Source organism: Episyrphus balteatus, chromosome 1, assembly GCF_945859705.1.
Source record: "Episyrphus balteatus chromosome 1, idEpiBalt1.1, whole genome shotgun sequence".
Classification (NCBI taxonomy): domain Eukaryota; kingdom Metazoa; phylum Arthropoda; class Insecta; order Diptera; family Syrphidae; genus Episyrphus; species Episyrphus balteatus.
Window position 1 is genome coordinate 17,195,526 of NC_079134.1, and position 20,854 is coordinate 17,216,379.

Sequence of the window (20,854 nt, forward strand, 5' to 3'; positions counted from 1 at the left end):
AATGTTTTGAAAACTTTAAAATCTCTTTTACTCAAACACCCCTGTGCAAAATTTTGTATAGAATTTGGTCTAGTCATTTAGAAAGAGTATAATTTTTCTCAGCTCATAGCCGGAAGAAAAAAAAAGGAAATTTCTATTGTTGGGCTGTGTGCTAGATTTTAATTTTCTGAACTTATAGACGTAAACAAAACTAATGAATTAAAAACGATAGTTGCAGATAATAAGAATAAGGTATTAATCATCTTCTTAAATAATATAATGTATAATTCAAACCCCCGAAGGTCAATGCACACTGTCCATACTGTTAAAAAACCCTGAACCTTATTTAATTCAAAAACTTTTGAGTACTTTTCATGTACTGATTCTGACGGATACGGAAATATTGTTTACAAAAATATATAGCAAAGTTCTGAACCTATGTCTACAAGTCGATAAGGTAGACTAATTTATAAGCATACGATATTAGATTCCATCAAAGCTTGAAACCTTAATTGTTAATTTACACTATGACATGACATATTTTCTGCACTGTGTGTTTACAGCAGAACAACGCTATATCCCATTTCTTATCAAGTGCTCTTGTCTAACATGGTATAAAAAGAGAAGGTATGATCATTAGAAAAAACTCAGTATCGAGAACTGTCAAAACTTATGGCTACTTAAGGTTTTGACAGCCCAGCCCATTGAAATTGTTGTTGTAAACAAATTTTTCTTGGAAATTGTTGTTGCTTTTGACTTTGCCAAATGCCAAACGTCAAAACCTTATTACCCCATTTTGTAAGATGGTGGCTCTAATGATCATACCTTGTCTTTTTATACCATGCTTGTCTAATACTGGCAAATGGCAAGTCCATTCTTTTACGGAGGCTTGCCATTTTGGAAAAAAAAAATTATTCGACAAAAAATGTATACGATATAAATAAAAGTAAATTTTCACTCTGATAGAAACGCCTGAAAAGAAGTAACTTGAAATTCGAGAAGAAAAGCAATATATCAGAAACTTCAAAAAAAAAAATGAAGGGTGATTCCAATGTGAACATGTAGTTTACTAGCGATTTTCAATGGAACGCACTTTCAACGAATTCAATACAAATCGTATCTATTCGGGAAGAAGAGCATGAGTAGATGATAGTACTAGATTAACCAAAACATCTACTAGTAGTAAACTACCACCTCCAATGAATATAATATCTCGATTCTCCTCCACAGCCTCATCTTGTGAGAGTCACAATTCTTCGTTAAGTTGTTGTGACTTGTGAGTTGTGATCTGCTGCATGGAGATCACAACTTTTTGAATTTTTGTGATTATCATAAGTTGTGACTGTGGGGGAGAATAGGGGTCAAATTGGCTCTCAGGGGCAAATATTGGAAATTAAACTACGTCCACGGTTTTGGGTCATAATTATAGGCGTTTTTCTTTTTTAGTCCGAAGCAGAGCACAGAGCGGGGCCTGAGCGAATAGGACTCGCTCTGAACTGAGCGCCTTGAACAGTTTATGAACTACAATTAAGCACTGAAGTGTCACTATCATTTTTTTTTTTAATTTTCAAAAATGCCAACTTTGTATATAAAATTGTTTTTTTTTTTCAAGAAATGTTCCGTCATTAAATTTTTTTTTTATCTCATTCTACAAATTTTACTGAAGTTAACCGCGCTCGCTAGATCTGCTCATTTAATTTTTACCGAGCTCAACAAGCTAGCTTTGATCGAGTTCAGAGCTAAAATATAATTTTGGCGCTCAGGGCTCCCTGAGCTAAAAAAGTAACACAGTTCTTTTTTAACAGCTCAGCTGAACTAGTTTCCCGCGAGCGGCTAAGGCCTGGTACGCTGTTCGAGATAAATTTTAGCTCCCGCCATACAAATTATCGAAAAATGTTATCCGAGCTAAAATGCATCCCATACAAATTATCGATAATTTGTATGGGAATTTTATCTTGGCTAAAATTTAGCTCGAACAGCGAACCAGGCTTTAAAAAGAAAAACGCCTTTGTGCCTGCCCTACTAACAATTTTGCTTCTATAATGCTTTACAGAATCAACAATTGCATCTGTAAAGCTTTATAGAACCAAAATTGTTTGTCGGGTGGCTACACGTTGAGTTTTCAATCGCCTAAGCAGTTAGTTTGTAGGCAAGAGGGATGAGGAGTGAAGCGGGGAAAATGCTTACGAAGGGAAATGAATTTTCTGAGGGCCAGTTGTACAAACGTAATTCAGCCTCGGATCAGGAATTTAACCCGCCGATTACGGCGGATTAGCAGTGGATCAACTTTGGTTCAAGGATGCATTTTGCTATTTCAACCTATATGGACCTAGAACCATTGATAAAAATCAATTTTAAAACCGAATTCAGAAGATAAAAGTTTGTACAACTGGCCCTGAGGGTAGTACAGTTCCATTGCTAAATTTTTCATCTTTCTGACGTTTGTTCCTAAAAAATGTAAAAGTGTGGAACGTGATTGGGCACAACAGTGTGTAGCCACCGCATGTGATTTTTCAATCGATTGAAAAATCACTGTGTAGCCAGGCACTTTTGTTGACTGTGAAATTGTCAGAACATAAAAATGTCACACATTTATTCCAAATATATTTCCAACACGTCTAAACAAACTTCTAATATCGTAATATCGTATTCCAGACAGCCATGTTTTTTTCACAAAACGTCAATCGATTTTAACAAGAACGACGTCTGTTGTCATTTTCCCTTGCTCGGACGATAGCAAAAAAAAAAAAATATCCTTACCTGACCATCAAAAGAGTGGGATTTCGCTCTTCATTTTCGTCTCTAAATTAAAGTTAACAATTTGAAGTATTAATTAAATTTCCAAAATGATTAACGCTGCATCTAGAGCATACCTGCGAGCATCCACTCAAGCAGTTTCCAACAGCTTAAAGCCAACTGTCCTATCAACTACTGAAAAAAAATCTGTAGTTGTGAGCAGTGCTCTGAACAAAAACGCTCCTTTGGCCACAATTGTAGCTCAAACTGGATTACAAAGTGAATATTAATTAATTTTTATAAGATTTCCATTAAAAAGTTGCATAATGAAAGTAAATTTTTGTCTCGCAAAAAAACTACCATTCTACTGGCATTATGTAATTTTTTTTGAGGTTATCTTTTGAACTGTCATTCAAGGTTTAGATCGTAATTTTTGCAACAATTATGAAAATTTTCATTTTCCAGCTGTAAGTCAAGTTCGATGCGCCCACACTGACTTGCAAGTTCCAGATTTCTCGCCCTACCGCCGAGATGGAGTCAAGAGGGTTGACAGGAAGGATGATAGCTCCGAAAGTCGCAAGGCATTCACTTATATGCTTGTGGGTTCGGGAGCAGTTGGTGCTGCTTATGGAGCCAAGGCATTGGTCACACATTTTGTCAGCTCGATGAGTGCATCGGCTGATGTCTTGGCCATGGCCAAGATTGAAGTTAAGTTGTCGGACATCCCCGAGGGCAAGTCAGTGACATTCAAATGGAGAGGTAAACCCTTGTTCATTCGCCATCGTACAGCTAGCGAGATTTCCGCGGAGCGTGGTGTTTCTTTAGCTGAACTCCGTGATCCTCAATCAGATGATGTAGGAAGTAGTTTTCTATATCAACTTGAAACTCTTATTTTTAATGATTTTTATTTATTTTCTTAGCAACGTGTAACACGCCCAGAATGGCTTGTTGTTATTGGTGTATGCACACATTTGGGTTGTGTACCAATTGCCAATGCTGGTGACTTTGGTGGCTATTATTGCCCATGCCATGGTTCTCATTACGATGCTTCTGGTCGTATTCGTAAGGGACCAGCTCCACTTAATTTGGAAGTACCAATTCATGATTTCCCAGAGGATAATATCTTGGTTGTCGGTTAGATACAATTTGCATCTAAATAAATGTTGATAATTATTTAAAAATTTGAAGAAAAATAAGAAGCTGGCGTTCGAGGTGTTTAGTTTTTCTGCAAAACTGTAGAAAAATTAAACATCAATTAATCCAAATAAAGAAAACGATTCTTTAAGCCTATACGAGGTTAAGAAATTCTTTTGATTTGTTGTTAATTTAAGCTTAAGGGTGGCAGAACTTTTTTTTGGCAAACAGCAAATAGGTAAATTTAGACAGCTGCGGATATGATACTTTTATTTTAAAACGCGAATGCTTTTGGGTGGAAATGAAGGCGGAATATGGTGGGACAATATAACGGAAGTAGAACACACAGCGTGATGTCAACAGTTCTTTTGAAAGTATTGAAGCGGAAATGAAAAAAATGGGTTCAAAGGTCAATGAAGGCAAAACCAAGTATATACTGTTGTAAAAAAAAGGAACTCAATACCGACGAATTGGACAAAACGCTTCCATTCACAGCCATAATTTCGAAATTGTAGACTCCTCTATTAATATAGAAAACAATTGAAAAATTATTCTTGCCAACAGCTGCTACTTTGGTAAGAGAAGGCAGCTCAAGTGTTCCTATAGAAGAATCTTATCATCACAGTCCTTCAATATGGCGGAGAGGTTGACGAAGTCGGATGTACTCTTTAGATTGTTTCGAACCAAAAATTCTTGGGGCGTTTTTTGGTACTGTCTGGATTGATAGTCATTGGAGAAGATACAACATCGAACTGTTTGGGTTATTAAAAGACACTAATCTAGTCAAACGAGTAAGTGTGCAGGGACTGAGAGATAGGAGTCATATGCAGCACATGAAAATCAATGATACGGCCCGGAAAGTTAGAAAGTTATCGCCTCCAACCAAAAGGGACCGCGCAGTAGAGGAAGACCTCGTCTAAGGAAAAATGCACGCAAGTCGAAGGGGACCTCAATTAACTTGGCGTGCGAATCTGGAAGAATTTCAGTATTTTTGAAATTCTTGAGCTTATGAAAACTAGTTTTTTTTATCAAACCACATGGAAATATTATACATCATTCAAAAGGTTAAAAGGTTTTGCTCATAAATCCAGGTATTTTATTTGAACCAAACAAAATTAGTCTTTTTGTTAGACAATCCTTCTCTGATATCATTTATCATAATCTTATACTTGGGACCAGTATTGCCAGGACCGGCTATTTATAGCCAAACCGGCTCCTTCAAATTCTGATTTCCGATTTATCAAAATTTGGCTCCTTAACTTTTCAATTTGGCGATTTTTGGCTCCTTCAAAATTAAAAACTTTTATAACAAAAGAACTTGATTATTATGATCACGCCTAAAAGTCTTCGAAGTAGAACTAAACTTCTTCGAAGTAGAATCTGACGTCTTGCTGAAAAGCGCAATTGTATGTACCTACTTCCATTTTCATTCATATATGAGGCGTTCAGAATTATAATGGGTCAAGTCCACTTCTCTTTAGGTTGGATGTTTTAAGGTCTTTAAAATTAAGTTTAAATTAAGGGTTTCATTTTATGTCAAATAAAATAAAAGAAAGACATTTTTTAGATATAGAGCTATCGATCTGTGAAACATTTATTTCAAAAGTTCTTTTAGTTTCCGAGAAAAAGCTTCTCAAAGTTCAGAATAATGTACAATTTGAAATGGACTTGACCCATTATTATTCTGAACGTTTGATAAATTTAATACCGAATATTATTTCTTTTTTATTATTTTTTTTTATTTTTTTGTTTATGTTATCATATGTATATCTAAGTTAATTTAAAGTTGGAAAAAAATTATGAGTTTTTATGAACAATTTTTGAAATTGGCGATTTTTGGCTCCGCCTTATACTAGCACTGTATTCTCTGACATACAAGCTGTATACATTTATACCATGGTATCTATACTAACAGTGTGTCGGGTATTAGGAGCCGACTTTTTTACTTGCGAAATAGGTATTTATATGAAATTATGCATTCGTAGAGAAAGTTGAAAAAATTAGACATTACGATGATGGAGTATTGATCAAAGTCAAATTTGAGTCACCAATGGCGGATTAATATAAGCCAAAAATAAAACTACGAAAAAATTAATTTTTTGATAAACAAAATTTTTTTGAAAAAGTTGATACCAACTTTATTTTAAAACTTTATTTCAAAAAATTATGGCACGAGTACGATAACTTAGGCGACAAGAATTGATAACGGTATTTTGAAGAGGAGTTCAATACAATCATTTTTTACAATGGAAGGGGGGTCTATCTCCCCCTGTTTAGGTGGGAGGGGCAATTTTCTAAAATATGACGTAAAATACAAAAAAAAAATTATTAAAAAACAACGGCAACACTTACAGTTATGAATGATACCTTTTTCAAAAGCCAGAATTGTACACTTCTAGTTTTGAAATCAAATTATTTAAATTAATTTTCCTCGAAATAATCAACTTCCTAGTCAAAATTTAAGGAAAAAATTAAAAAAACAAACTTATTAAATACTATTTTTAACAAGACTGTGAAGTTAAATATGAAATTAATCAATGAAATAAACTGCCTCAAACAATTTCTTTTCACATACTGAAAACCATATGCTTCTTGCCTTATAGTTTCCGAGAAAATTGAAAATAAGAAAATTACCTCTTTAGCTGCGTTCCTTTGGAAATATTTATCTACTGCTTAGTACTTAAAACTACTTTGAACTACTTTTGCTATACTGAAAAAGTAGTTCAAAGCAGCTTTAAGTACTTAGCAGTATATAAATATTTCCAAAGGAACGCAGCTTTTATCAGATTTTCATTTTCTTGACTATTTTCACCAATATTAACAGTTTTTTAACTTAAAAGTATCATGCCTGGCCCGCTTCGCGGGTTCTCAGGATTTTAACTTCCTTTTTGGGTCCTCTGTCTCACTCAGACAACTTCGTTGCTTCTCTTAGGCCATTTTTGAAATTGGGGGCAACCCCCCTGCTTGGGCACACTATAGGATTTGGGGTGGGGTCAAGGTTGGGTATGTACAAAGTTTCTTTTGGATTCGAAGAAACTTTTTAATTTTGAAAGATAACGAATTCTTAAAAATAAATAAAATTGGTATAGGTATGAAGTCCAAGGCGTATCAAAGTGAGACTGGTAAAGGGGGGTATGCTACCCCCCAGCAACCCCCTGCTTGGGCACACTATAGGATTTGGGGTAGGGTCGAGGTTGGGTATGTATGTACAAAGTTTCTTTTGAATTCAAAAAAATTTTAAATTCTGAAGAAAATTTGCCTACACCCAAACTCGCACCCCAAATCTTATAATAGTGAGCCCAAGCATGGGGGTTGCAAGGGGCATAGAAGCATCTGGTTTTCAGTATTTGATAAGAAATTGATTGAGGCAGTTTATTTTATTGCTTTATTTCATATTTAAAATGACAGTCTTGGAAAAAATAGTATTTAATGTGTTTTTTTCCCAAATTTTGAGTTTGAAGTTAATTATTTCGAGAAAAATTAATTGAAATAATTTGATTTAAAAACTAGAATTATACTACGTTTCCACCTACCCTAAATACGAGATTTAGCACAAATCTGGAGTTTTATTCTAAATCTCGGATTGAAAGTAGGTGAAAATCTTAGATTTAGGGTAGCTGGACCCAAATCTGCGATTTAGCGCAGTAAATTTAAAATAAAACTCGAGATTTATTCTAAATCTCGAGATTTATTCTAAATCTACTTAGCTAAATCTCGGATTTAGCGTAGGTGGAAACATAGTAAGGGTATTCATGTAACGAGATAATTTTCTACTTTGCAGAAAAATAGAAAATTCCGCAAAAGGTTTAAATGAACACCCCAGCAGAAAATAATTGCGTAAACAAGGGAAACAAAGAGCTGTTTGTTAAACGTCAAATTGAACTTGTTTAATTAAAAAAAATAAGTCAAGCTTATTTTGCAAATACTATGCAACAATAAAAAAAAATGTTATTTGCTCAAATAAAATAATATTCTCTTTTCAATATTAACATATTTTATTTGTGGTTATCTGAATAATAAGACATAAATCGCGTTCAAAAAGATATTCCAGATACGGGGATCCTAGATAGCCTATCCCATAGGTGATTGAACACACCCAAAGTTTATCTGATTTTTTTCTACGGTTTCTGCTTCAAATTTGTGAGATAAAATTCTATGATTTGCGGAATATTTTTCCCATACAAATTTTGACAGCTCATTTCTACCGATAGAAAATTCTACAGTTTCTACGGTTTCTACGGGTTTTCCGCGTTTACGTGAATACCCCTAGTATAAAGGCTTGGCCACACCGGAGGGTATGCGGAAGAGGTACGGGTAGCGGTAACGATATTTGTATGAAAAAAATTCCACATCTGAACGTTGATATGTCAGTTTGGATTTTTTTTCATACAAGTACCGTTACCTCTACCCGTACCGCTACCGCATACCCTCCGGTGTGGCCAAGCCTTAAGGCACATCTGAACGTTGATGTGTCAGTTTGGAATTTTTTTCATACAAGTACCCGTACCGCTACCGCATGTACCCTTCGGTGTGGCCAAGCCTTTAAAGTGTACAATTGGTTGTAGTTATGGAAAATTCATCGTAACATACCCTAATCCCCCTAGCGGCAAACTCATTCACAAAAGTAATAACCAATGACACAAACCACAAAACACTAAAACCATAAACAAAAAATACCAAGACTGGAAACTCGGCGGTCAACTGACGTTTGCCTACAAGCTGCGAGGTGTGGTGAATGTCGTGAACCTATCGCTGTGTTCGTGTCCGATGTGTGGCGAATGTCGTGAATCTATAAATGTGTGCGTGTTAACGTCATTTACCAACGTGGTGGCTTTCACATATATTCACAGACAGCACTGTACACAAAAGGGTTTTGGGGGGAAAGACGTACGAAATTTTCCAGTCTTGGTATTTTTTGTTTATGACTAAAACCAAGTTTCCACAGTAAATAAAGTTACCGACTTAAACTTGGTTTTCTGTCAATTTTGACACTTGAAATGCATTTTTACCCATTTTTGCCTCCTCCAACTACGAATAAAAAAAAGAAAAACAAAACCAAAAAACAAGAGAGACTCCATTTCTAATTTCTCGGCTTTCCTCTAGAATTTCGTTCTTCTCGTTTGTCAAACGAGTGAGTACTTTCGATTTGTGCACAAGCAAAAAAAGAAGAAATAACAAAAAATCGGACGCGAATTACTGCCACAAGAAAACAAATAATTTAAAAAAAATCTATATTTTTTTATATTTATTTGCAAATTTTGTATATTTCCAATTTGACCGACAGAAAAAAAAACCGCAGTTTTTTTATTCTATACAAAATTCCAATTTGATTTTAGCTTGGCATTCAATTTTTTCACTCCGCGAGTCTGTATTGTGCCCAACCCGAATCTATACGTGTTTTGCAAATTCTTTTTTTTTTTTGTATATCAGAGAGACGAACAAAAAAAAAAAACAGCGAGGGTTTTCTCTATTGTTTTTTTTTGTATTCTGATTTAATCGCGTTGTAAATTGCGATTTAAAGCATAAAATTGTGTTCATCTTTCTCACGTATGATCACACCGCATTTAATACAGTGCTCCTTCTTTTATGACAATTACATCCAAAGTCAGCGAAGTTTCAATCAGCTTCTCGGCGAATTTCCATTCTTCGATCGCGTTCACTTCTATCGGACACTAACAACAATGTCGACGGCTTTCCTCACCGCTATCGCAGTTATTCTATGCATTCTTTTTAGGATATTGAATGTGAATAGCCAGCCGCTGAAGCCAAGCGTTTGGTGTTTGGATGAGACATTTTTAGATTGTCTTTATAAAATTGCACCAGGTTTACGAGAACCGTAAGTACATCACAAATCACAATCATTTATGGGAATCATACACATGAGTTGTGTTCAACGACACTGTTCTGGACTGTTCTAGGCAGAAAAGTACAGCTTTTTTCTGAACTGTTCTAGTTTGCTGTTCATTGACAGTGTCTAGAACAGTTCAGAACAGGATTTTCTGTTCTTGCTGTTGTGTCAGATCAGGTTAGAACAGATTCGTGAGAAGTGTCAAAAGCAAAGCTGTCATTAGGTCTGTTTGGGTACTGCCTAAAAAAGAAATATTCTTACTTTTTTCAAAATTTTTAACCCAATTCCTGCTTGGGTACTCTGGAATCGTGTAGTTTTGTACAATTTTTGACCAAAATAGAAATATTTCTGTTTAAGGCAGTACACAAACAGATCTATTTTTTGTTTTTTTTTTTTTATTTTGACAACTGACGTTTAACTGGGCACGTTCAAACATCTATCGGATAGGCTATCTGGGATACCCGTATCTGGAATATCTTTTTGAATGAAGAGCTATCCAGATAGCTTGCCCAAGCAGCTATTAAAAAAATATGTAAATATTGAGAAGAGGAAACTGTTTCTTTTGAGCAAATTACATTTTTTTTATTGTTGAATAGTATTTGCACAATCGCTTTGACTTTATTTCTTGCTAATTTGTATTTATTTTTAAGCTGAATAATCCCCCGAAAAGTAATCAAAATAAAAAACGCTAAATGTTTATCAGCTGATCACTCGGATACCTGAGGTATACCAGAAATTCTCGGATACCTTTAGATTATTTTTTGACAGAAAATGGTTCGTTTCCTTGCTAATTTTTAACATTGTTTACAACAACAAAAAGCTATCCGATAGCTTTATGTTAGCTCTTTGAACGTGCCCACTGACTGTTCTAATTTGTTTTGACGTTTCTCACGAAACTACTGTTCTGATTTAGAAAAATCCTCGTTGAACACAACTATGACGAATGATGAGTGAGAGGACAGTGGTCCGTTCTTTTATTGAACAATGTTAACTATTGTTGTTATGTCAAAAAAATCGTTGTATTTGTTTTTGTTACATTTTGTTACAAAATGTTAACTTTGGTTTAGGAACGACTAAATGTTATATTTTGTTGATCTGTCAAAAGAAAAATTTTTGAGATTAATTTTATGAATGAATAAACAAGAAAAAATTAATTTGGTACTGAAATAATTCTTTTTAATTGAATTCTAAGCAAATTGAAACAAAAATATGCATTCAATAATTTCAAATATGGAAACAAACAAGAAATTCTCTTCTCACATCATCCCCTCTCTTCCCCATTTAGTTGTGTTTGACAGATTAACATTGAAACTCAAGTCCAGAAGCTGAGTTGGAAAAAGTAACAAAATGTAACTATTTGACACTTCAACACTGGATTTAGGAACGATGTTGTGACGTCACGATGTTACACTTTGTAACTTTTTTCTCATTTAGGAACGATGAAAGTTAACTATTGTTAACAATAGTTAACATCGTCGAATAAAAGAACGCATCACAGAGGAGTTCAATTAAGTTTATTTTTTTTTCTCATTTTTTTTGTTTGCTTGCAATTGACTCTGAAAAGAAGCCGGATACATGCTGGCTGTGTGTTTCTGTTGTGGCTTGGTTTTTTTTTTTGTTGTTGTATCAAATGCGCGAAATTGGATTTAAGGTTAGGCTATTCAACTTGACTAACTGGGGCATATAGCAAAAGTCTTGATTTGATAAATCAATCAACTGCAAACAAAAAAATCTAGTGCACCACAGAGCACAGAAGAGACAGACACATTACATAGAAAAATAATGTGTGTGTACCTACACACCCACCTTTTGGAAGAAGCAACATGGAAGAAGATAGGAAACTCTTCTCTTGACACAAGTTTTTTTTTTTTTTTTACTTTGTTGTTGCCTTGTGTAATCCTGCGCGTAGTTAACTACCTGCATTCATTACATTTGAAGAACAGAAATAATAGAAAAAGGACATTTTTTTTTTGACTTTTTTTCATTCATAATGGAATGACTTTATAAAAAAGTGCAATCAGGGTTTTTTCTTTGTTTGGTTGTTGCCTTGTTCCATAAAAAAAACTAATGGGTTTCTTTATATCTATTTGATTCACCGCTTTCACATAACTACCTGCCTAGATTTATATTAAATTTTTACCACAAAGGCAATGAAAAGATAATTTAGGTTGGTATTTCCTTTAAGAAGAGATTCTTCTTAATTGTCAATTAATGGGAAGACTGAGATCTTTAATTGTTTAAGATGGTCAAATACTTTGATATAAGTCCTAGGTACTCGTAAAAAGATTTCTGTGTTACAGAAACAAGTACTTACTCAATATCGATTCACGACTTAGGGTTTCTTTGAGCACGCAGTTGAATTTAACCCAATTACTTTCAGTTTTGTGATCCTTTTTTCTATTACAGTATCGTCATATACCTAATGCTAATTTCTAAGAAACCCAGCATATCTGCCAATTCTTAGCTAGTTTGAGATTTCCACCAACTCTAGTTTGTAAGAAAATCTACAATTCCCTTTTGGGATACAAATTTTCTTATACCACTGAAATGCTAGGATAAGAAAACTATAGAAAGTCAAACACTGGCGATCATTGAACAGAAACATTGGCATGATTCATGTTGAAATCGAAATATTTTTTTATAAGATGACTCTAAAGCCATGACCCATCATAACCTATGACTCATAATTCACCTGGTGTGAAAGAGATACCAAAATAGAGACAACACGGTATTGAACATTTTTGGAAATAGTCAAAGAAGGCAAAATAGAGGTTGGAGTACAGACCGAAAGGAAATTCAAAGCAATGAATTCCCATGAGCCGAAAAAGCACGCTTAATCCCACGCTTAATCAATAAACAAATGGCCTTTAATATCTTACTTACTTAAGTCGTAACATCTTAGTTTGATCTGGACTTAAAACAACAAGACGCACTCAGCATGTCTCCAGTTGCGCACAATCAATAATTGTTTGAAATTGTTCTCCACTTAGACACTACATTATGATGAAGTCTTCGTCTTTTAAGCTGTCGGTCACAGGACCAGACATTACTCGAAGAATCTTTCTCTCAAATCAACATACCTAGTAGGTTTTCGTCCACCCATACGGCATGACTGGGCCGATTAAAGTCTTATACAGAGTTTCCTTATTTCTTTGAGAGAGGGAATTAAGACTTAAATGTTTTCTTATTTCGCAGAAACAAAGGTTGACAATAATGATCCTTCATTTTTTTGTATTCTCCGTTCTACTACTTCAAAATTGTATCTCTACATCATGATGTTGTGTTTGAGTTGATTGTTTGTTGCCTCCTTTTCTGATGACACCAAACTTGTTTTGTCTGATTTTTCATTTCCCATCTTTAACGACCAAAACCAAAATCCCCAACTCCAATCTGCGTCAGCTAAATGGCCAAAGCTTAAATCTGTTTCTAGCTCAAACAACTTAAGGTTCATTCTGGGTACTAAATTGATGTGAATGTTGGAGTCAACCTTGGGGTCCTTCATACCTTGATTCCAGATCATAGTGATATGCTATCAAAACAATAATAAGATTTTGCAAATGTCTCAAATCGTTTGTATTTTATTGAAAAATAAAAAGTTGTTGGAGATTTTATTGGACAACCCTACATAACAGATGCAAATATTAATGTTACATAATTTGCTATTAATCAAAATTCTTAGAAATCGTTTAAACCTAATCTTCTACAATTTGAATTTACAAAACAATTTTCTTTTATTTCTGGTCATGGTGTTTTGATATATGTATGTACCAACTGCAGCTAACGCGTTACATGACGCTTTACTAACTAATTAAAACAATGTGGTTCAAATCCAATTTAATTATTTCCTTGCAAAATTATTTTTGCGTATACCTAGATAATTTAAATTGTGTTTTAAACCTGCTGCTCTATTTAATATGGGAAGAAAATATTATGTATTGTTTTCAGTAAGCTGAAGATATTTCATGGTGTCAGCAAGACTGGAAAGTCAGTTATCAATAGGCCTTTTCCTGTTTTTCTTCTTCATTACTTATTGGCACGAAAAAAGTTTTGAATTTAGTTGTAGAATTTTTATCATAGAGTTAAATTAGAGATTTTAAAGTTCAAGGAAATAGATTAGATTAGGTACAAATGGCTGTCAGGAAAACGACTGATACACTTAGACCACTTATTGGTGCGTTGTGATACCTACTTTTAAGGAAATAAGACGGAAATAAACTTAATGAAAGGATCGCAAGTATGTATACCTACTTGTTTTTAGTTATTTTTCCTTAGAATTTGATCGTTAAAACTTTTTGTATTCAAATAAAATATACGGACCAGCCTAAAATTTCTAAAAAATAAACATTCAATTCGTTTTTGAAAATACTTAAGCATATTATAGGTGAACCCCACAAATTGAGCATTAGGTTGGAGCCGTGAGTGAAGTGTAAGAGTTGTTAGTTGTAGCATATCGTACCTTATATGATTCCTGATTGTGATTTCAAGATCGATTATTGTTTACAAATACTTAACATGCCCACTTTCTCAAAAAAAGTACTTGATATGTATGCCAATTTCATTCTACTACCCATAAATAAATCGATAAATATAAGATTTCTGTCGAAAAAAAATTTAAATTTGTTGACAAGCATGTATTATTTTTTTTATAACCACATGATAATGAATCATAATTTGAATTGTTTGTACAGAAAACACCCAAAAACCGTTATCTATAAGTGTTTTTTTTGTATTTTTCTATAGAATTCCTATATTTTCGGCAAACTGGTTAAACACAGACGTCGTTTGTTTTATAATTGACGTTGATATTTTTTATAGCTTAAATGCTATTAAATGCAGTTATTATTTTTTTTTAAATAATATTTATTGTATTTTTGTTGTCTAGATACTCGTATTAATCGATTTTTTTCCAGCTAACTTTCTAAATTTAAATTTAATTTTAAGAATCTGAATGTGACTAAAATGTTAAACAATAACAGTAGGCCCAAATTTTTATGCTCTCTCTTTTCTTTCACGTTTAAGAATGCTTTACTTAAGACTTAAATCAGCAAAGTTCTGTTTAGGCCACTTTTTAATGTGGGGAGTTTTGAATGCGCCTTTGAAGTAGATGCTGATCAATACTGTCTCTTTCTCCTGCTCACTAACTTTATCGTCATAAAATATATTCACTGGCTAAGAGGGCTGAAATAACTATGTACTTCGTTTATTTTATATTATTTACAACTGCATTTTTATCCTCCCGAATGTTTTGAATCCCACGATTTTGATGTTCTCGAGCCTTGTCATATCTCCTGGTATTCATGAACATCTGGAATAACGTCCTCTTTTCCAATCTGTAAAACAATACTATTCGGCAAAATGTTATTCTTCTTTTATTCCTTATTTGGAACAAAAGTGGACAATGCCATAGAACTCGTTAAAGGAAGGTCGATGAATTGCGTGATTTTAAGCTAGAAGGTTCTTCTTTGCATGTTTAGCTTCACTAATACAACATAGGTACAGATATTACCCTAAAAAAATGACAAAGAAATTTCAACTGATATTTCATTTGACATGAACAAAATGTGTCAATGTGTAAATTTAACAAAGCAAAACCCTATAATTAAAAAAATAAATATTTGAAATAAAAAAAGAACTAATCAATGTAAAATGGTTGTGTTGGTTTTGTGGCATGTAATTATGCTGATTGTGACGCAAATTTAATAATCATTTCATTTTTTATTTTTTAGAACCTTGAACTTATCATGTCCAACCAGACATTCTGACCAAGTGTTTTCATTGATTATTTTTTTCTACATTGTTTGTTCAAACTTATCTATTATATTCAAATAATAAGTGTATATTGCACATATGTAGCTGCCATAATAGCTACTCGATGAGTTTTAGTTCTTATCTTATCAGCTTTAGTTATTTGATTCCACAATTTCAAACTTACATATGGTAGCTAACCCTTAGAAAAATTAGTTTTTTGAATTCTTATTGTTTTTATATTTTTTTTAGTATTGAAAAAAAAATATTTTGATTAAACTCTTATAGTCACAATGTAACAATTTAATATTTTTGATGATTTCAGCTCAGACTTGAAGATTATTTCGCTTGTGTGAGCTGGAAATTTTCAAGTTTGTAAATGAAATAAGTAGTTCCAACCTCGAAAACTTTAAAGTAGATTAATACCCCGATTCTTCCCCACAGTCACAACTTGTGAGATTCACAAAAATTCACATATTGTGTGATCACAACTTTGAGAATTTTTGTATCTCTCACAAGTTGTGAATAGAGGGGGAGAATCGGGCTGTAAGTCTTAAAAGAAGCGATTGCTTGTTCTTCTTTAGAAATATTTAATTTCAAATCAATTTTATTACAACAAAAATTAAAATCAATCCGTTTTTTAAATATGACACATTTGTTAATAAAAATGCAAGTTCTTATCAAATTATCTTAAAACCTTTGTCAATACGCAATGAATTGAAATGTTTATATTGCGATTAGTTGTAATTTGCGATCAATAAAATTTCCACTTTATTGTATAACAGTGTTGTAGATAAAGTATTATATTGAATCATTTTTTAAAACACTGTTTGCTTGACATTGTTTATTTTTACAAGTTTTTGAAACTTTTTACACATTTCTGTGTTTGTATACAAGACAAATAAAACTCTTCACAATATAATGTCTGGGATTGGAGAAAAACCTTAACGAGACTCTGAATGAATCATCACTTTGTTCAAAGTTCATAGCAAGCACAAGACCACAAGTAATATTCTAAAATTAAATCAAGAGTTAAATGATGAGTCCGAAAGGCTTTTAAAAAGTGTTAGTAAATCAAGTCAAGGGTTTTTGCTTTTTTTGCAACTGGCCTTGAACTTAAAATAATATATTTAAATCATATTCGTTCCAAGAATAAGAAGTTTAAGTTTCTAATATTTGTTGTTATAATTTTTGTTTCTTTTTGACAAAAATTCAAGTTATATATTAGCCCAGGGAAATTAGTAATTTAAATCGCATTTTTCGCGGGACAAAATTTTTTTCATGGAATGTGTTCGGGTGGTTGTCCTTATCATAAAAGTCAATTTGTTGGGAAAATTGGAGGTTGGGAACAGCCGCCATCTTGGAAAAGAGATTGGTAGCGTTTTTATTGAATAGCTCCATTGTTATTCATTTTAACAGAAAATGACAAAGGTAGGACTTATTAACAATAAAATTATCTAAACAATGATATACAAAACAATTCCGTGAGTTGATTAAATAAAATTTTATAGTTGGTCAAAGTGCGGGTTTGTATCGCAAGGTTGGGACAAAATGACATTTTTTCATATATCTGACGAACTTTTGATTTGTTTGGATAATTCTTCAAGAATGAATTATAGTACTTATAATTACCTATAAAATGAGCCCACAATTGTTATTGTAACCATCGTATTGTAGAAGTAATCTAACTCCGAAACTCTCCATGTACTAGTCAAAAGTGAGAAAAAAGCTAGTTTTTTGCTAGTAGGCCGAGAAAATTTTGGGAGTAGAGGTATAACCAAAATATAAGTACGCAGTTTTGCTGCCATACTCGTGTTAATGTCGATTTCAAAGGTCTGACAACTCTAATTTTGGGCTTTATACGGTTTTTGGGGGGTTAAATAACGTAAGTTTTCCAGCTAACGTGAATGGGCTAAATTTATACTATTTGAAATTATAAATATAAAAGCTGATGCTCTATTATTTTTCCTAAATCTGGACACCTTAATCTCGGCTATGGGGTTAATAGAACTCACGATATAAGCTTTTTTAACTAACCATATCAGGCTTTTCAATTCAAATAAACAAACAAAAATCGAAACAAAAAAGCCTCTAAAACATAATCGTATAAACGGCTTATATCTTGAGTTCTATTGGTCACATCCTCAAGATTGGGGTGTCTAGATTTAGGAAAAATAATAGGGAATCAGCTTGTATATTTATAATTTCAAATAGTATAAATTTAGCCCATTCACGTTAACTGGAAAACTTACGTTATTTAACCCCCCAAAACCCGTATAAAGCCCAAAATTAGAGTTGTCAGACCTTTGAAATCGACATTAACACGAGTATGGCAGCAAAACTGCGTACTTATATTTTGGTTATACCTCTACTCCCAAAATTTTCTCGGCCTACTAGCAAAAAACTAGCTTTTTTCTCACTTTTGACTAGTACATGGAGAGTTTCGGAGTTAGATTACTTCTACAATACGATGGTGACAATAACGATTGTGGGCTCATTTTATAGGTAATTATAAGTACTATAATTCATTCTTGAAGAATTATCCAAACAAATCAAAAGTTCGTCAGATATATGAAAAAATGTCATTTTGTCCCAACCTTGCGATACAAACCCGCACTTTGACCAACTATAAAATTTTATTTAATCAACTCACGGAATTGTTTTGTATATCATTGTTTAGATAATTTTATTGTTAATAAGTCCTACCTTTGTCATTTTCTGTTAAAATGAATAACAATGGAGCTATTCAATAAAAACGCTACCAATCTCTTTTCCAAGATGGCGGCTGTTCCCAACCTCCAATTTTCCCAACAAATTGACTTTTATGATAAGGACAACCACCCGAACACATTCCATGAAAAAAATTTTGTCCCGCGAAAAATGCGATTTCATGCCCATATTTTGACTAATTGCCCTGAGCTATATTATTTATTTATGTTTATTTAATCAAAATTTAACCGGCTCTTTTATATGAATTTTAAGAATCAGGTATCAAAAGAATACAAAATATACAGACACAAAAAAGCAAAACAAACAAAAAAAAAAGTAAATAAAATCTATTCTAGCAGAAAACATCGTCAGCATAATATATTGCGTAATAATAAAGCTTGCCGGTTTATTTGTGTCATTAGTTTTTTCGTTGTTGTAGGTATCTTGTAGGGGTAACTGGTAACATGCAAATATAGGGTGTGAGTCATGAGTTCAACTTGTAAGCATTTGCAATAGAGCTACAATGTTGTTTCGTCGTTAGTTTTTATTAATAAAGGTATGAATGTATTCATTTTTTAGATTCTTCTTGTCACATCTAGTAAAATAATAGTTACAATGTTTTGTTTGATTAAAAATTGTTCTTGATTTGCATTTCGTTTTTTTTTTTTTCAATTATATCGTTCATAACCAATTTTGTTGTTGTTGAAATATTTTTATGTAAATCAAAAAGTAGATCAAAATGTGCAATGTGCTGTATACATCCTTTTACCTTTTATGTGTATCATCTGTTAAAAGGTTTTAAAAAGGAACTTTTGATGTTTGTGCACTGAATTGATAATATGCATCGAATGATATTATAAATAGGAGCAGAAACCAACTTGACAAAGTTAAAAGTAGAATATAGGAGTCTAGGGATAAACTTTTCTACCTGAACTCAAAATTGTGGTATTTTTATACAAAACATTTCTTGAACAAAGAAAAGTGCCGGATACGCTTCGTATGCATTTAATTACATTTAGCTTCTTTTTATATGACGTCATCAATAAAGGCTTTCTGATAAAAAAGGCGGAAACTCTGGGCATAACAAAATTTTACGATTCTTTTAATACATTTTTCTTTTCAATATTTTTCTGAAGAGGTAATTGCTAGACGATTTTATATAAATGAAACAAGCAGAGTATGATATCATTTTTGAGTGCTGAATGACATCGATTGTCGGTTTGGTTTTTTTTTTCAAGTTGTTGTTTTTAATTTGCATTGTTTTTCATTTAAGATCAATTTACTTAAATGGTTAGGTCTTAGAAAAATGCAATGAAAAAAGTCCACCGTAGAAACTGCTCCTTTGTTGTTGCTCCAAGGTTTTCCATTTAAAAAAAAAACAACACATTCGAGTATTTAATTTGGAAACTTTAATTTATGTCCCTCTTGAGGGACATAAAATAAATATAGGTTTTGATGTTGCATCTTCTAATGTTTATTAAGTGCTAGTTAAGTACCTAAAAACTAGATTAAGTGTTGAACTTCTTCTGCGAAAAAGCAGAGTAATTACCAGTATATGTCTAAAGCTTTTTCAGTTTAGTTTTACTTTTATTGACTTCTGAAAAAAATATACAGTGTGCCCTAGGGTGGGTCAAAAAAATCGAAAATTTTTTTTTTTGATTTGGTACTCCGAAAAATCGATTGCTAGACCCCTCTAGAATATACACACCAAATATGAGCTCTTTATATTAATGGGAAGGTCCTCCGCTTTGCAATTTTCCATTTTTACATCAAGCTTCTACAAAAAAAAAATAATTTTTTTATTAATTGACTTTTTAACAAATTTCTTTTCATATTCTTGTAGGAAATTGAACGCTCTACAAAAAAGGCCTTATACACTTTTTTCGTTTATCTAACCGTTGAATAGATATTTGAGGTCCAAAAATCGAGAAAATCTTTAAAAATTCGTTTTTTGTTCTTAATTTTGTAACAAATTGAAAAATTATAATGATCAAACGCGCAAGACATATTCTTGTTGGAAATTGATTGCTCCACAAAAAAGGTCTTATTAACTTTTTTCATTAATCTAACCATTCTAAAGATATTCGAGGTCAAAGTTAAAAAAAAATATAAAAACATTTTATATTTTTAAAAAATTTCTAATTCACTGAAACTTCATTATTTTCAAATTAGCAAGATATATTCTTGTAGGGGCTTAAACGTTCTACAAAAAATTCCTTGGAATGAAATTGATTGCTTTAACCGTTTAGAAGATATTCGTATCCAAATCGCAATGCATACGGGTCATAAGAAAACTATTGAAATCAGTGAGCATTGGTTTGGATACGAACATCTTCTAAACGGTTAAAGCAATCAATTTCATTCCAAAGAATTTTTTGTAGAACGTTTAAGCCCATACAAGAATATATCTTGCTAATTTGAAAATAATGAAGTTTCAGTGAATTAGAAATTTTTTAAAAATATAAAATGTTTTTATATTTTTTTTTTAACTTTGACCTCGAATATCTTTAGAATGGTTAGATTAATGAAAAAAGTTAATAAGACCTTTTTTGTGGAGCAATCAATTTTCAACAAGAATATGTCTTGCGCGTTTGATCATTATAATTTTTCAATTTGTTACAAAATTAAGAACAAAAAACGAATCTTTAAAGATTTTCTCGATTTTTGGACCTCAAATATCTATTCAACGGTTAGATAAACGAA

At 32.7% G+C, this 20,854-nt stretch overlaps 2 protein-coding genes across 2 annotated transcripts in view; both read left to right on the forward strand.

The window, feature by feature from the left end:
* Positions 1-2,671: 2,671 nt before the first annotated feature.
* Positions 2,672-3,908, forward strand: LOC129921260 (cytochrome b-c1 complex subunit Rieske, mitochondrial). The gene is made up of 3 exons (XM_056003003.1): positions 2,672-2,994; positions 3,181-3,569; positions 3,636-3,908. The coding sequence occupies exons 1-3, from the start codon at positions 2,826-2,828 to the stop codon at positions 3,852-3,854; spliced, it is 777 nt and encodes a 258-aa protein (XP_055858978.1). The 5' UTR covers positions 2,672-2,825; the 3' UTR covers positions 3,855-3,908.
* A 5,055-nt stretch (positions 3,909-8,963) lies between these two features.
* LOC129916779 (abhydrolase domain-containing protein 2) overlaps positions 8,964-20,854 on the forward strand; it is a 36,874-nt gene continuing 24,983 nt past the window's right edge. Inside the window, exon 1 of the mRNA XM_055996915.1 lies at positions 8,964-9,685. Within this exon, the coding sequence (XP_055852890.1) occupies positions 9,399-9,685 (287 nt within the window). The 5' untranslated portion in view covers positions 8,964-9,398. The remainder of the gene's footprint in view (positions 9,686-20,854) is intronic.

Excerpts from the sequence above, each read along its gene's own strand:
- LOC129921260 (XM_056003003.1), top strand. The coding sequence starts at position 2,826 with ATGATTAACGCTGCATCTAGAGCATACCTGCGAGCATCCACTCAAGCA. Across the intron at positions 2,995-3,180 it reads AGCTCAAACTGGATTACAAA|CTGTAAGTCAAGTTCGATGC; the intron begins GTGAATATTAAT and ends TTCATTTTCCAG. Across the intron at positions 3,570-3,635 it reads GTGATCCTCAATCAGATGAT|CAACGTGTAACACGCCCAGA; the intron begins GTAGGAAGTAGT and ends TTATTTTCTTAG.